Source organism: Ascaphus truei, chromosome 4 (genome assembly GCF_040206685.1).
Source record: "Ascaphus truei isolate aAscTru1 chromosome 4, aAscTru1.hap1, whole genome shotgun sequence".
In the NCBI taxonomy this organism is placed as follows: domain Eukaryota; kingdom Metazoa; phylum Chordata; class Amphibia; order Anura; family Ascaphidae; genus Ascaphus; species Ascaphus truei.
Window position 1 is genome coordinate 62,389,270 of NC_134486.1, and position 15,999 is coordinate 62,405,268.

Consider the following 15,999-nt stretch of genomic DNA (forward strand, 5'->3'; position numbering starts at 1 on the left):
AAAAATAGGCAAGCAATGTTAATGACGACAAAGTGTTTTAGTGATTAAATCGTATGCTAGACATCGTAAAACCATTTGTTACATATGGAAATGTTAAGATTGTAAACATGCTTTTTATCTGTCGATTTTGTTTTTAAAATTGTGTCAATCAGCTGCATTCAACCTAATTTTCTTGCCACTATCCTTAGTTCAGTTTCATCCTACATAATGTTAATTTAGAAGATTACACTTTTAATGAACCAATATGAAAATTCTTACTACACATACTATACAGTAGTTGTACATGAGCGTTTAAGACCTTAGATATCTACAGTACTTCAGATATACAGTCACTTGTTCTAAAGACGAGTTTACTGATGAAGAGTTGTCTTCTCCAGATGTAATCATAGATGTACTGGAGTCTATCATTGAGATGTACTTCAGACAGTACATTTGAAGAACATATTTACATTTACTAATGCTGAAAGGTGTATTGACCAACAGTGATTTACAGTAGCATATTCTAAAAAAAAAAAAAAATTCAGTTCCAATAGTGATACTAGGTAACAGTTGCATGTAAGTAAAAAACAAACAAAATGTTTTGTATTAAGAAACATTTTTATTAACAAAACAATAAATTCCACTTGCTTAGCATTTCCAGTAATGGATAAATTGGCCTTGCAACAAAAAAAAATTGTTAATATCTATCACACAAAATACGATAAAGGGGCGGCTGGCCTCTTGATTTGTTGGGGATGAACCATTTCACACTTTTGTATTTTGTCAAAAAGGCAACACATTACAGGATTGAAAATAAGCCACCTCATCCAGACTAATTACAGCATACCAATGGGCAACAAAATATTTGTCGGTCATACAAGGTACTGTAGTTAAAATTATATTTTTTTAAATGCTAGACTAGCTGATACAATGGTAGATACATATGATACTATATTTGCAACATAATTTGATTGACTGATAAAATATAAAGTTGTATATATGCCCATAGACATTTTTGTGACTGATTTATTTTAAATGTATTTCTATGCAATTACATAAGGTTGGTAGTAAAGCAGAAAAAATAAGTTGTTGGCAAAATACAGTATCTGTGAACATACTGTACTGTAGAAAATATCAAACTAAAATTCACATTTAAATGACCAAAATAATATACTCCATATTCCATAAATCTCATCTATATTTCTTTCTGTCGTCTTATATTATTTTTATCTGTTTGGCGAGCCTAGTTCAGGGCATTTTGTATTTACACAACCTTTCACCTTTGCTGAGATCTAGTGACTTTATCATTAACCTTTATATACCTACGGTATTAACTGTCTTTCCCTGAGTACAGCTGACTTTCAGTGGTGTTAAGTTGGGATTGTACAGATAGGCTTCCTAGCAAGCAATGGTCCTCAATGCCTTTTTCGTGTGTGTGTACAGTACTAGCTATCAGTTTCCTGAATTTATCAAAAAAAGCCCTTACAAATATCTTTTTAAAGTACTAAATGTATTTGGCAACCCTAAGTAATAGTATTTTTGTCAACTTCATTGCATTTTGAGAGCTCGAGCGAACATGTCTATGGATTCCAGGCATTATTTATCAATAACTGAGTGGGGAAAAAACAAGGTCTCTTGCTTTGTTGCCCCTGCTGTTTAAATTAATTTTAAATTCCTTCTTCCTGTCTATAAAGTGTGAACATCTATATTCCTCCCAGGAGGCCTTCTAGTAAGCAGGCTGAGTTCTCTTGAAGTACCATCTCTCAGCCTAATGCATTCTCTTTGCATTTCCGTGTGAGTGATATGTTACTCTCTGGTCTTTTGCAATGAGCCTATTCAAACAATATACAAAGAACAGAGCTAAATAATTAGAATATATAAATGTTTCATAACCCTGGAAACTTTTAATTGAAAATATGCAGAGCTGATGTGTGTTCAGTTCTGTAATGTTACTGTATAATACAACATAAAATACTTTCCCTTGTGACATTGCACAATTTTCTTAAACAAAATTTTTTAGCATGCATTTTAAGTCAAGGAATATAGAATATATTCTATTCAGAAAACAAAAATAAAATCCTTAGTATTGGCAGCATAGTGTAGTTAATGCAATGTGCCATCTTGTTGCCTTTTACAAGGAAAATGGAGACACAATGTGTTTGTTCTCTTCTGTACTTCAATCTCATGTCAATATGATGTTTCACATTTGTATTGTGATCCAATGCAAAGTAAATACTTTAAAATATTTACTGTCTCCAAGTAGTAGATAACATTACAGTGATCATTTCTATGAATGTGTAAGAGGGCAATTTCCAAAGAGGTCACTACGCTTATTATTTAAGGTAAAGATTTCCAAAGTGTCCATGTCAGCGGCTGAATTTGTTATTTTCATTCGGATTAGGGGCAGAAGACTGAAAACCCCTTTACACCTCCTGACACCCACACACTATAACTTGGCTGCAATGGAATGTAGGCCAAGATCTACAAAGCTCTGTTAAGTCATTTAACGTGATAACATTAAGACTAACCTTATATCTTCAAAGGACAACAACGTTAAGCCATGTTTTCTCTCATAGACGTATAATGGGCATTGGTGATAATGATATGCAAATGATATTCAAAAGGAGGCATTATCATAACATTGCATATCCACTCAAAGCTATTAAGGTTGTTATATCTATACTTACCGTTACTAACATCCATACACTGAGATAGGGCTTTTGCAGTGTCTGGGTGGGTGTAACACAGCAGTATTATTTCCTAGCATTATTTTCCTCTCCTTTCTTGTCTCTCTCCATTTCAGCAATAACCCTATTTTGAGGTCTGGATAAGCGTAACACAAGACTAGTATAATGTCACATTACTAGAATACAATGCTATGTTCTGCTACTATAATGTGATGCAAAAGCCACTGCTAATGAGATGTAGTGCAGACCTTGTTTTTGCATATAATAGTCTTTGAGGATATTATGTTAAGTGAGGGAATATAAAGTCCATTCCTGTATTTGGTAACCTCATGTTATGGGCCCTGATTTAATAGAGCTTTGTGGATCCAGCCCTAACATTTGAATGTACATTCATACTCAATCCCCAGCTGCATACTCACTAGAATCAAAATAAAATTAAAAAAAGGAGATTTGTAGTTGATAATGGCTGCAAAAAACTGAAACAGGTCTGTTGCATCAGACATCAGAAAACTTTCTATACCTAGCAACACTTAGAACATTTATTTTACCAAAAATGGCTGAAGAGCAGATATATTTTGCATTGTCTATACAACAGGCTATAAAACATCACTTATCACAGTCCAGAAAGCACATATAGATGTGTTTTATATAAACATATGTAATAACATATTAAGCGTGCATGAAAATTTCCCAATGATTGCATCTATCCCTCTTGTTTTCATTTTGAAAAAGTGCCTTATATTCCATATTTCTGAAAATAAGGCCTCCGTAACATATTCCTCACAACCAGAAAGGGGCTTTGTTGAAGTATTTAATACAAGTTGTCCGAAAAGCCAGCACTTTTTTTATGAATACGTTTCAATCATTGCTTCATTGCACAAGACAGCAAACTACGGAAGTTTGCAAGTTCAGACAAGTCTTCGCTGGCGTTAAAACGAACTTACTTTTAGAGAAAGCGCTAGCACTTTGGCTGAATCCAGAATCATAGGTAGCTTCTTTATATTGTGCCTCAATGTTGTAGATTACTCCGTGCTTTACGAATGTTTGGTGTCATCATTGTCTTTCCAAAACATTCCAGCCAAATAAAACGTCAGGCAGAGTCCATGAAAAACACTGTGGATATTTGGGAATCTTGTTTGGCTCCTGTTTCTGGGAAACAAAACCATGATATGCTTGTTTTTGTTTTGTTTTTAAAAACAGTCTTTCCTTTCTGATTGCATTCCCTGTCTTCTTTTTTTTCAATGTGCTTCATAAAAAGTAAAGTAAATAAGTTTGTTTGTTTTATGTCTCAGATAAAATGAAGACTATTTCTATACACATGTTCATTAAGCGGCTGGGATCAGACATAGTATTCTTTATCCTTGTTTTTCTTGTTTTTGTTAGAACTTTTAGCGCTGCTGGGCTGTTTCTCCTTGATCACAGCGCCATTAGACTGTGCTGAGTTACTGATGTAGTTTCGACTCTCATCCACATGATAGGAGCCTTCATCTCTGTTTCTGTACTTGTACATAGCATAAAGAAGGATGAGGATGCACAGAGCTGCTGCAGCCACAATTCCAACGACCATGCCGGTTGTGCTGCTGGATTCCCGGATCACCTCGGCAGGGCCGGGGAATTCTCTTCCTCCTGGTCTGGTAGGACTGGCTGTAGAAAAGAAAAAAATGGTTAATACGGAGAAGAGTACCAACCGTTGCACCAATGTTAGTTTTGATATAACAATGAACATATGTGCATCTTCTAATGCAGAAAATGATTCATGTTAAGCTAAATGCATCAGGAATAACACAATAAATGTAGCTTTTCATGTTGTTTTTTTGCATATTCATTAGAACTGCATGCACCAACTAAGGAGAAGAAAAGAAGATACAGACAGACAGGGGTTATTCATTTCACTTAACAGTGCCCAGATCTGCACTATAGCAGTTTAATGAATAACCTCCAGAGTGTCCTAAAAGTAAAGGGAGCAATGTACCAAGATACAGTACACTAGGTATTTGTTTCCTCAAAAAGTCATGTTTAGGAAGATCTTTTAATCTTGTGTTTTAATATATCAATTTCTTAAGCTACAGTATGTTAGGTGTTCTGCCGCTTATGCATCAACTTTGAATATGGTAAGTAGTTATAAGAGAAGAATTATACGACAACTTACTTTAATGTTATATTTAAAATATATACATTGGATCTTTTTGAATGTCACAAAATAAACACTTGGACAAGTGACTTGAAGAGGTCACTCAAAGCCCTAATAACAGCACTCAAAGTCACCATACATAAATCTATATGGTGGGGATGGATACAAAGTGAAATCACTAGGACCAAAAATAGAGGTATATAACCTCCAGCCAACAGACTACAAACAGCAATTAAAACCAAAAATAATAAAGTTTTATTAAATAAATGACCGACGCAACTTAACAACTATGGGGAACATATATAAACACACACTGGATCTAAAATCCTCACGGACCGAACGGTGATGGGCTAGTAGGTGGGACAGGCTCATGTGTTAATACACATATACTGTATATTGGAAAAATACACTATAATGTGGAAGGTAAGTATTTTGCTTAATAAGATCAAAATGACGATGTTATGCACATACTGGTGATTTGCTGAACGTCATGCTGCAGGTATACAGTGTAGCATAAAACTCTATTAGAGATATTATTTTTTGTGTGTCTTTTTGAATGTCTCAATGTCAGAAATCAAAGGTAAATTCCTCTGATTACACTGCTACATTGCAGCTTTATTTTGTTTTCTTGTAATTTTGTATAGGCTTGTGTTTCCAACAAGTACACACAGATGCTCAAATTAGGGATCATGCAAAGTAGACAGGAAATAAATGCCACTTATATGTAATTCATCCAGGACATACTTGAAAACGAGAGGTAACTCTCAATGTATTACTTCCTGGTAAAATATTTTATAAATAAATAAATACATTTATTGTTTAGGCTATGGTCAAAAAAAAATTGTATGCTCAACGGCGGCTAAAGGAAGTTTAGAGAGTTTATACTAAAAGAACAGGCATTTTCATGAAATTAAACTAATTTCAATTGGCAAATAGTAATAATAAATAGAAATGTTTTGGGATGTGGTATATTACGCTCAATTAAGTTAAATATTTACTCAAAGGATAACCCAACTAAACACATGTCAAAAAGGCATGTCACCGCAGATCGAAGCAATATTTATCATTCTTGACATGATAATCAATTGTGTTTATTATTTGTACGATGAGAGTAACATTAAATGTCAACCTAGAAAAAAAACATTTAAAAAAATCAAACATGTAAAACTAATATATTACTCATTAGTACTAAACATTTTTCCAGCCGTTATATAACTTTATCGGATGAGTCATAACAAACTTCCTTTGGAATCAGTCATTTGTTGATCAGCACACTGTATTTTTTACTCGTATTGCTGTTTGGAACGCTAAGTAATGCTGGTGTAATACCATGCATGAAAGCAGAGGAAATTATTAATTGAATGGTATTGTAATGCAACTACATTCTATTTATTTAAAAGAACCAGGAAAAAAGACAAAATTGTATTACTTCTGTGTGTTACATGCAAACTATACTTTGACTATTCTGAAATTAAATACAATATACATTATTATATACATATATATATATATACACACACACACACACACACAAACAGAAATCCACACACACTGGGAGTGACATTCCTTTTTCTTCAATACTCAGTTACTGTATATAAGGTCAATTTGCAGTTGTGTCTCGCCCTCTTTTTCATTTAGTTTACATATTAATGCTAATTCAAAAATAAAACACAATAAAAAAATGAAGCTTTGCCACCACTTTCCAACACAAATCGGTTTGCCCTCATGAGAGGCATTATAGGTGTCTGAGGCTGAAGACTGTGCAGTAAAGCTGTCGTATCGAACATGAATCCAGTCCCGACAAGCTTCATTGGTCCGACACAACTCAGAATTTAGCAGGTAAGTTTAGCCCGAAAGTATACTGTAATTGGCCTGCCATTGGCACACTGCTATTTACCGCCCTGTATACTGTACATCAGTTTCTGTACAGTATATACAGCTTTATTTGAACGAAACACACAACCCATTGTACCACCTTTTAAATGTTATCACATATTATTAGAGTAAAAGCTGTTCTTTACTTCTTATGTACAAACATCCCTCTCGCAAGAGATGTCAATTAACTTTCACTTTGTGACATCTCAGCTTGATTGGAAAAAGGAATGTTCCTATTAACAATGAAGCTTTAGAATTGGAACAAGGAAATGTATTTAAATGCTAGCTAAATCAATGCTTCACCTGCTGAAATGTCTCTCACACTAAGCACATTTCCTCAATTAACTCACTTACCTATTCAGTCTTCCTGTGGAAAAGTCATTTCATTGATGTTACCTACTGCCTTTTGAAAAGGACATTGAGTGGATCTGATTTAATGGTAGAAGCTTGTTTTTGCTTGTATAGTACAGCTACGTAGCCAATTATGAGATCAGTAGAACTAGTATTTCACACTAAGCTAAAATATGGATGAAAATAATAAAGTTAATTTTTGAAACAATTACTTTTAGTCAGGTGAAATATGAATATCTGTTGGTTACGTTTACATTATAAATAAGGAAAGGATCTGACCTTTAAGATACATTAAATGTATATTCTTTATGTGGCAATTCCTCCAAATACACAATGGCACTATCAGGGAAGTAAAATAAGAACATTTTTGGTCTAAAACAGCCCTCTCCCAGTTCAGACCATGAGAGGGACCAATAGGACCATGAGCAATATAAGCAAATTGTCTAAGGCAGCGGTGCGCAAACTGTGGGGCGCGACCCCCAGGGGGGGCGCGAGACTGCCGACGGGGGGCACGGGGTTTACAGAGGCCCCGCGCGCTTCCCGAAGGCACTTAAATTAAGTGCCGGGGGAGCTGCAGGGCCTCTATAAACCATACTTACCCGTGGCTCCGGCAGCTTCCTCCCGGCGTCGCCATGGCAACGCGGCGTCAAAATGACGCTGCGAGGTCATGTGACGTCACGTTGCTATGGCAACATGACGTCATTACGCCGGAGTGAGGGTAAGTTGGGGTTGGGGGGGCACGGGAGTGAGGGGACAGCCGGCAGGGGGGCGCAGGGAAAAAAGTTTGCGCCCCCCTGGTCTAAGGTATAATAACAGACAGGTTAATTGGTTCATTTAGTGTTGGCTAAAGAAAAAAGAAAACCTGGTTTGTTTGTTGTTCTTTAGCATGGAACTGAAAAAGCTCTGGTAACTTCTGAATGATCTTTTAACTTCGAAGTGGATGTGTTTACAGATTATACCCTATACAACCTTGGCATCATACAGCCCATAGTACTGCAGTTTTACACTGTGTCATAATGCATGTCAAAGTTATTATAATACCTGGCTGTTTTCAAAATTGGACTTAATTCCAGGAAAAAACTTTGACCACTTCCGTATCCACTTTTCATTAATAATGAATAAAGAACATTGCAAACTCAAACTCCAGCAGAGAGTGTGAATTGAAATTAACACAGCAGCATTATTTTAAATGAAGGAATCAGTTTTCTTGCTTTGCTCCTACTGAGATCTTTAAAAAAAAGAGATGTGAACAGAGAACTAGTCTGATTACTTATAAGAAGAATGTTTTAAATAGTAATGCCTCCTAATCAGCCAGTGAAAACAATGACCACCATAGTCTCATCTCTGTTAATTGCCAGGGATGTAAGGGGAAAAAAACATCTGAACCTGGAGAAGGTGAGGTAATCTGCAAGAACTATATCACCTCTGCTCAAACCGAATGCAGAAACATGCTATTTATAAATAGTATGGTGCAATAAATAAAAAATACAAGTGGTAATATAAGCAAATTAAAACACAGACAGGAACATATACAGAAGTTTAGACACTAACAAATACATGGGCAGGAACTAGTAGAGACAGCCACAGTCTCCCCTGCATGAAATGAGACACCATTGTTCGACAATGGTCTGACACACAGACGGCAGTGATTGTATGATTACTTTATATAGTAAGAGCTAGAGGTGTGATGCCTGCTCAAGCTCTGAGAGGTGGGTGAGAATCGGGTAGGTGCACTAGAGGAAAAGAATATACAGTAGAGTCTGATCAGAGTGCACATCGCTTCCTACCCCTACCTATCTGCTGTATTGTAGGGTTATGTATTAGGGCTAGACCATTTTATTACGTTTTAGGTCTTACTGTGACACTCGACCAGCAGTCTGCCTATTGTCTAACACTTTGTTACAGCCCCATTAAGAGCTGCAGGATTTATCAGATTAGCTCACATGGCACGGAAGGCATTTTCCTAGCACTGCACACAATGCAGGAATTTGCACACTACCTGCAACTGTTACTTCCCTCCAAGCCAGCCAGTCACCCACATACACTGCAGTAGCTCCGATCCAATCCTAATAACTACTATGTTTGCTGCTCCAGTCCTGTGGGTACTCTGCTGATAGCATATACAGTATAACCCAGGTATTGGGCCAGACATCCAGCAATCTGATATATTATCTATGGGGGCATTACCTCTCACTACTGCTACAGCTAAAAAAAATATTTCTCTACACAGGGCACTTTTTGGTTAATCTGCTACAGCTATCTTTGGACATACTTCCCTAAGTAGCAGCTCCATTCCTTACCATACAGCCCCTATATCCAGTACCATTGATCATGACAGCGCGCACGCTCACCTTTATGCTACCTCGTTATTAGCTATTTCACAGACTACTGCATTGCGTTATATCCCTGCTGGATTTAAAATTTGGTTACTATTAAAATAATATTTTTACTATATACCATATCGTATTACCAACTGACCACCATAAGGGGACACCAGGGCTTTTTAAACCATATAAGTTACAATGTCCAAGGCATACTCAGAAAGAATGCATACCTATACAGAATTGCAACGTTGCAATTACTGTTTACACCTTGGGGTAACTGAGTGCACACAATAGGAGGCTATCCTTACTATTTCCCCAATTCGTGGGGAGAATCTCTTGGGACAGGGCCCTTTTTTCAGACTCTGTGAACATATATATACAGATGTACAGTAGTAAGACTTGCGGTCCCCAGAGCCGCGGATGAACAAGCAAAGTTCAGCGTGCTGGGGACAGTGTCTGCTGTGATCGTGCTGCAGGGGATCAATGCTTCTTAATGGGACCACCCACAGGGTTAATCCTTTGGTGCCGCAACAGCTGCAGTTGCAGCACTACATTTGTATCAAGGAGACAAGCTGATATTTAGCCCCAAAAATATATAATTTTTCTACTTTATCGATGAAAAAAATGTAATCAACTCAATAAAGTCAATGGACGATTAAGATATCTCTTTCAAGTACTTTTACAAGTTGGCTAGGAAGGTTGTGTGACCACTTTGAAGGTAGCGGTGAACAAAATTATATTCCGCACATCACATGAGTCTCAGGGTAGAAGGTTTTTATTTACTCATCGTGTGCCTCTCTAGATGTCGGAATCATTTTTGCAGTCACTTTCCCAATAGATTGCTAGTGCAACATGCATTCCCTTTGTGTTCTATCTTTAGCCTGATCTTAGTGTTTTCATATTGATTCAGGACCATAAACCAAATGCACAATCAAGGCATAAAAGCGCATGTAAGTTAATTATCTCTTATTCCAATTTTCCAATTTCTTGTGTGCTACTGTACAGTATAATAAAGATGCTTGTGAATTATTTAAATCTAATTGTAAACACGGATATTATGTTACGTGTTTACATTTTCTAAAACTCAAACTTCAACTTTTCCCTCAAATGTCTTACTTTATTGTAGATCAGATCTACAATTGTATTTATTTTAAAAGCTGATATGCTGTCCATCTCTATATATTATAAGCAATAACCATTAATCCTATTTTAAAGAATCAGAGGGACCCCTGGACCGCACTATTCCTAGCTCTGGAACCTTTTTATTTGCGTTTAAAATTCATTTAGAATCAAAGATGGCCATTGGGTAATCTAACAGGCAGCAATATTGACATACACTGATGATATTGTGACTTTCTATTGGCCTGTGGGAGTAAGGCTTAGATGGCAAACGTATTGACCAAAATTTGGCACATTTAAACATAATTATCTCGGAAACCAGTGGATGCTCGGAGCTAATAATCAAGTGGTTACAGTTAAAAAGTAATGTAAAAGGTACATGTTTCTAACAATTTCAGGAAAAAGTCCCCTGAATCCTACCAATGTGATTAAGTATTCCTTTCTTTCACTAAATATTCACAGGATAGAACCTTTTATTTCAAACGTGTTTTAAAGCTATGTCTTTAATTTTGATTGTCTTTCTTAAATGTTTGAAATTATTAAATGCATTTCATGTAATTCACTCAGTTGTTTAATTAAAACTTTAGTTAACAAAATAACACAACAAAGTTGAAACATTTACTATTGCCTTCAATTAAAAATGTACATGTTAAACAATATCCATTTCAACTCTTTTCAGTCTATTTTTATTTTTTAAATATGTAAAGTAGTCACAAACTATCGTAGTGGTTGTATTATTTATTCAAATAACACTGATAAGACACTTAAAATTTACTTTTTAGGCCAAGTACTAATGCAGTCAAGAAGCAGAAACACGGACACATAAATTAGACTTTTATTAATCCATAGAAGGTACAGAACAGACTGTTTTCGATTTATTTATGGTCTGGTGTAAGTTATTGATCTATTTGTGCATGTCGAGATCCGCAAATATAGGATTCTAGTGGTTTTGAAGAAGGAGGATAGATTATAACTAATTACAGATTTGCTCAAAGAAAAGTGAGTGTTGTATTAATTTTCAAGGTGTGTGGCTTATGTAAGTTTCATATCTTCTACATTTAACAAGTAGTTACAGAATAAATAGTTATTAGGATAACATCTAGAAGAAAAAGGTAATAAGTTTTTTCTTAACATGCAAGAGTATCCATAATTGTTCATAGTACAATATCAACTATACTTAAACATTATTAGTCATCTGAGGTCACCACTGAGTGGGCAGTCAGAGTTTATTTTGTCTGCTCAGTGAGTTTCATGTAGGAATTACTTTAACTGCCATCTTTTACTCTAGTTTACTCAGGAAACATCATCGTTGCCAACAGCAGTGCCCTTTAGACAACCTGAGGTTTAAGTTAAACAAACCTGAATTTTACTTGACATAGAATGCATACTGATGTGTAGTCAACGTAGTACTTGGTCAGCACTATTATCATGTTATACAAGTGTTTTTTTTGGGGGGGAGTGAAAAAGCAAGAAATTATTTGCTAAAATAATCAGCTTTATCAAAGGTGCTAAGATCTTGTCAGTGTGAAAGCATGGGAACCAATTACTCTGCCTTGAAGGAAAACCTTTAAAAAAAATAAATAAATAAATTTATATATATATATACTGTATATATATATATATATATATATATATATATATATATATATATATATATATATATATATATATATATATATATATATATATGATACATCATGCTTCAAATCTAATTTTCCAACACGTACCGAGTACTATTGTATCTATTTATACAGGTATACAAACAAATAAACACATCAAATTATAGGTTCTAACATACTGAACACTGTTTGGGTTTTCACATAAGCTGTTAAACCTATAATACCAATAATTCAGCATAAATTAAATAGAAATCTTACACACATACATTTTCTTACTCCTTTCTGGCTATGGTTACACCTACTGTAGCATTCACTTTAAAATCAATGCTTTGCTTTATTCAATAATTGCTGTGCTTTGTGTAAGAGTTGCATCTGTTTCTCTGGAGATAACAATTATATCTTTATATGGATCAAAGCTTTTAGTTTCACATACTTTAAGTGAATTAAATTTCATTTTTATCTTCTGTTTTATTATTGTTTGTCTATATTTTAAATGCAATGTTACATATGTCACTCTGGTCTTATCTGTGCTTGAATCTGATGTCACCAGTATGTTTAATCTTCCATTTCCATAGCACCGAATGTTTTCTTATTACAGAGGAAAAATACAGGCGCATATATTTTCAAAGCCCAAATTACTTGAATTATTCTGCTCATAGTGTTGAGTATATCAATTCTCTATTTTTCTATTTGTTATATTTAATATTTCTGAATCTCTTGATCTGAATGAATTAAAAATATAATTTCAAAGAGATTCTTAGGATTTCATCCAGAAAAAAATGACATATAGTTTACTGTGGTTAATTACTCCACTAAAATAACTCCTGACACAAGTTTCTTCACAATACATACTGCGTGTGTATCCATACATAAAACAATGATGATCATTGATTATTTTTACTTACAATAATATTATACAGTATGTTGTAACAATCTATTTATACACACACACACACAAACACACACACAAACACACACACACACACACACACACACACACACACACACACACACACACACACACACACTGTATCGTATATATAATATATGCTCAACTCAATATTCAATATTTCCTGATATTACTATATATAAAAGCTCATAAACAATTTCTAGCAGTGGAATTGAGATAAACAATTAACTGTTTGCATGAAAATGAGTATTATATACAGTATAATCTTTTTTAGTATTGTACTTTATTGGGCTTTGTGCTTTTGAACATATTCATCAATGATGTGGAAAAAAAATTATATCTAGTAAACTGATGAAACAAACTAGCTATAATGTATGTATGTATGTATGTATGTATTTCTTTATTTATATAGTGCCATTAGTGTACATGGCGCTTCAGACTAAAATGATGGGCACAGATGAATAGAGTATCTGCTATTTCTAATGACGTTGTAAAAAATGTCCCACCCGCATTTTACAACATTGGTAAGTGCGATTCATGTCACGTGAAAGCAAATCATCCTATATAAAGGCTGTTCCTTTGCATAACACTTCAATCCACAGCAGAGAGAGGAAGTGTGAGGATGGGTGTGCAAAAAAAAGACAGAAAATACAGAAAAGTTTGAAAGATTTCCACCATTTTCATAGAGCATTATTCTATAAACAAGAGAGGATTAAGGGCTTCAATCAACTTTGAGGTGGAATGTGGATTGTGGTAAGTAATCGGGTCCTAGATTAGGTCACATTTTAATGTTTGCGGAACATTTTCTTTTTGGGGGGGCCAGTAATTGACGAAAACAGGATTGTTTTTATATATAAAATGTTTTTTTTTTTTTTTTTAAGGATGGCCATCAGCCCCTTGGATTACCCAATAGGAGTAGTTAAAGGGAATTATTGACTCTGCTGACCTCACGGTGGTGGAGTAAGTGGTATTTTTTTCCATGGACCCATTGAGACTAGATGCTGTCCCTGATAGGTCTATGAAGCTGCACTAGCACTCAGGAAATTAATGAGGAGATTGATGTATATTGCAATGTAAGTTTGAATAATGTTTTTCATGTAATGTTTTATTTATGTTTGTATAATGAACTAGAGCCCTATTAACCATCTTTGGCTAGCAGGGTTGTAAGTCATTCCTATAAATGGGGTGTTGTTAGGTCTGGGGACCGTGGGTGTGGGCAATGGTGGTAGGTGCCCTGGGGAGGATGGTTAGGCCCATGCATGGAAGGATGTGGGGATTAAACCCGTGTTTGCCATATGGGTTAGTAAGACAATGTCTCTTTGATACACAAAGTGAGCTGTTAGTGTACAGTAGTGGTACTGTAGGTATATATTAACCGGTTTGTAGCACTTAATAGCCAGCTAGCATGCTCATGGTTAGCTGGTACATATGTATGTTTTGAGTTGGGATATATATGTGTAGTGTTTTACAGTATGTGTATGTTGTTAATCCTGAAACTTTGCAATGCATTGAAAGCCTCAGGTATAAAAAGGGTTTAATTTATTTTCTGCCATAGGGTTTTCAAATAAATACTATTACATAACCCTATGGTAGAAAAAAAAGTGATATTTGTACGTGGATTTTATGTGTTTTAATGAATTGTCTCCATAATACCATATGGAAATGGCATATCCTGCATATTGGTTATTGTGTATAAATAACTGAGTGGAAACTGCGTTAAATTGAAAAAATATCCTGCGTTATTTTATATGACATAATACTGAATATTATCGGAGATTTAATGGAGCTTAATGAATGTAGGCCTAAATTCTGCTATTTCAAGATAGCTATGTCACTCCATAAGACACCTTTCTGGCATCAAACAGCCCATTCATTTTAAGATCCCTTCCCACACTGGAAGACAACACGCAGTCCATATTTTTAAATAGGCTGCCTGATATCTTCTGATGCTGGAAAATGTATTATGTAGTAGAACCTGCTTATTAAATCTGGACCATATTGTATTCTCTTTGGACTTCTTTTCTGCTTCTATTTCTGTTTGTAACATTATTGCCAATCCAGAGGCAATTTTGAGAACAATAATTTTATACTTGAAATACAGAAATACAATTAAAAATAAGCAATTGTAATAGTGTCAGGGGTTTATAACTGTGTAGATATAAAGTAATACAAAGGAAACATATTTAATAATCCCTTGTAGATTCATTTTAATTTCTACAGTGCCCCTAGTAGTTTGTAATAAACCTGGTTCTTTAATTGATACTATAGTCATATTTGTAACCACAAATTGGCCAGTTCTGTCAGCTAAAGATCCCGTTTAATTGAGATACTGTACAAGAAATTGGCATCAACAAGATATTCTTACGATATTAAAAAAAAGAAAGTCAATATAAATATGGCACAGTATATCGGTTTGCAAAATGCTACATTTGATTCCGGTGATAAGTTAAAGATGGTAAAAACCTCAATGACAACTAGCAAAAATATAAAAGCACATTTACAGCATCTCTGTACTTGAGTCATGAATGCCCAGCATAATAATAATAATAATAATATTATAAGCAAGTAAAAAAAGCTAATGTAGCCAATTTCAAAACGGCAACGGTTTTAAACTGCGATAAACTAGTACGTAATAAATATAAAACAAATATGAACAAAAATACTACTAGTTATATTAAAAGATGTAATGATACAGTATTTCTCTCATACACGTCAACCAGTTCATTTTCTCCACCTGCTGTTCTTGTTACTGATACTCCTAGCTGCGACATAATACCTATCAAATCAAACTGCATCTAGAATACTATTATTCGGCTTCCTACCCCTGTTGATGCATTTCTGATACTCTAAGAAAGACTTAAAATTGATTTAACTGCCTGACGTCACCTCTTTATTCTGACCTTCTAAGAAGAGCTGTAAGAAGAAATGCGAGGCTTACACACTTGTGTATGGGCATTTTGTGTATTGTGTTTGTGTATAGTGCTGTAGAATTGCATTTCTTAAA

At 34.9% G+C, this 15,999-nt stretch overlaps 1 protein-coding gene across 48 annotated transcripts in view; it reads right to left on the reverse strand.

The window, feature by feature from the left end:
* Positions 1-571: 571 nt before the first annotated feature.
* Positions 572-15,999, reverse strand: part of NRXN1 (neurexin 1) — a 1,413,358-nt gene continuing 1,397,930 nt past the window's right edge. For 36 of the 48 annotated variants that reach the window (XM_075595902.1, XM_075595901.1, XM_075595894.1 and 33 more), the window contains one exon: positions 577-4,310. In XM_075595902.1, the coding sequence (XP_075452017.1) occupies positions 4,006-4,310 (305 nt within the window). In that variant the 3' untranslated portion in view covers positions 577-4,005. Of the gene's footprint in view, positions 4,311-15,999 lie in introns of all 48 variants that reach the window. The other 12 variants (XM_075595923.1, XM_075595877.1, XM_075595924.1 and 9 more) reach the window with 4 other exon arrangements.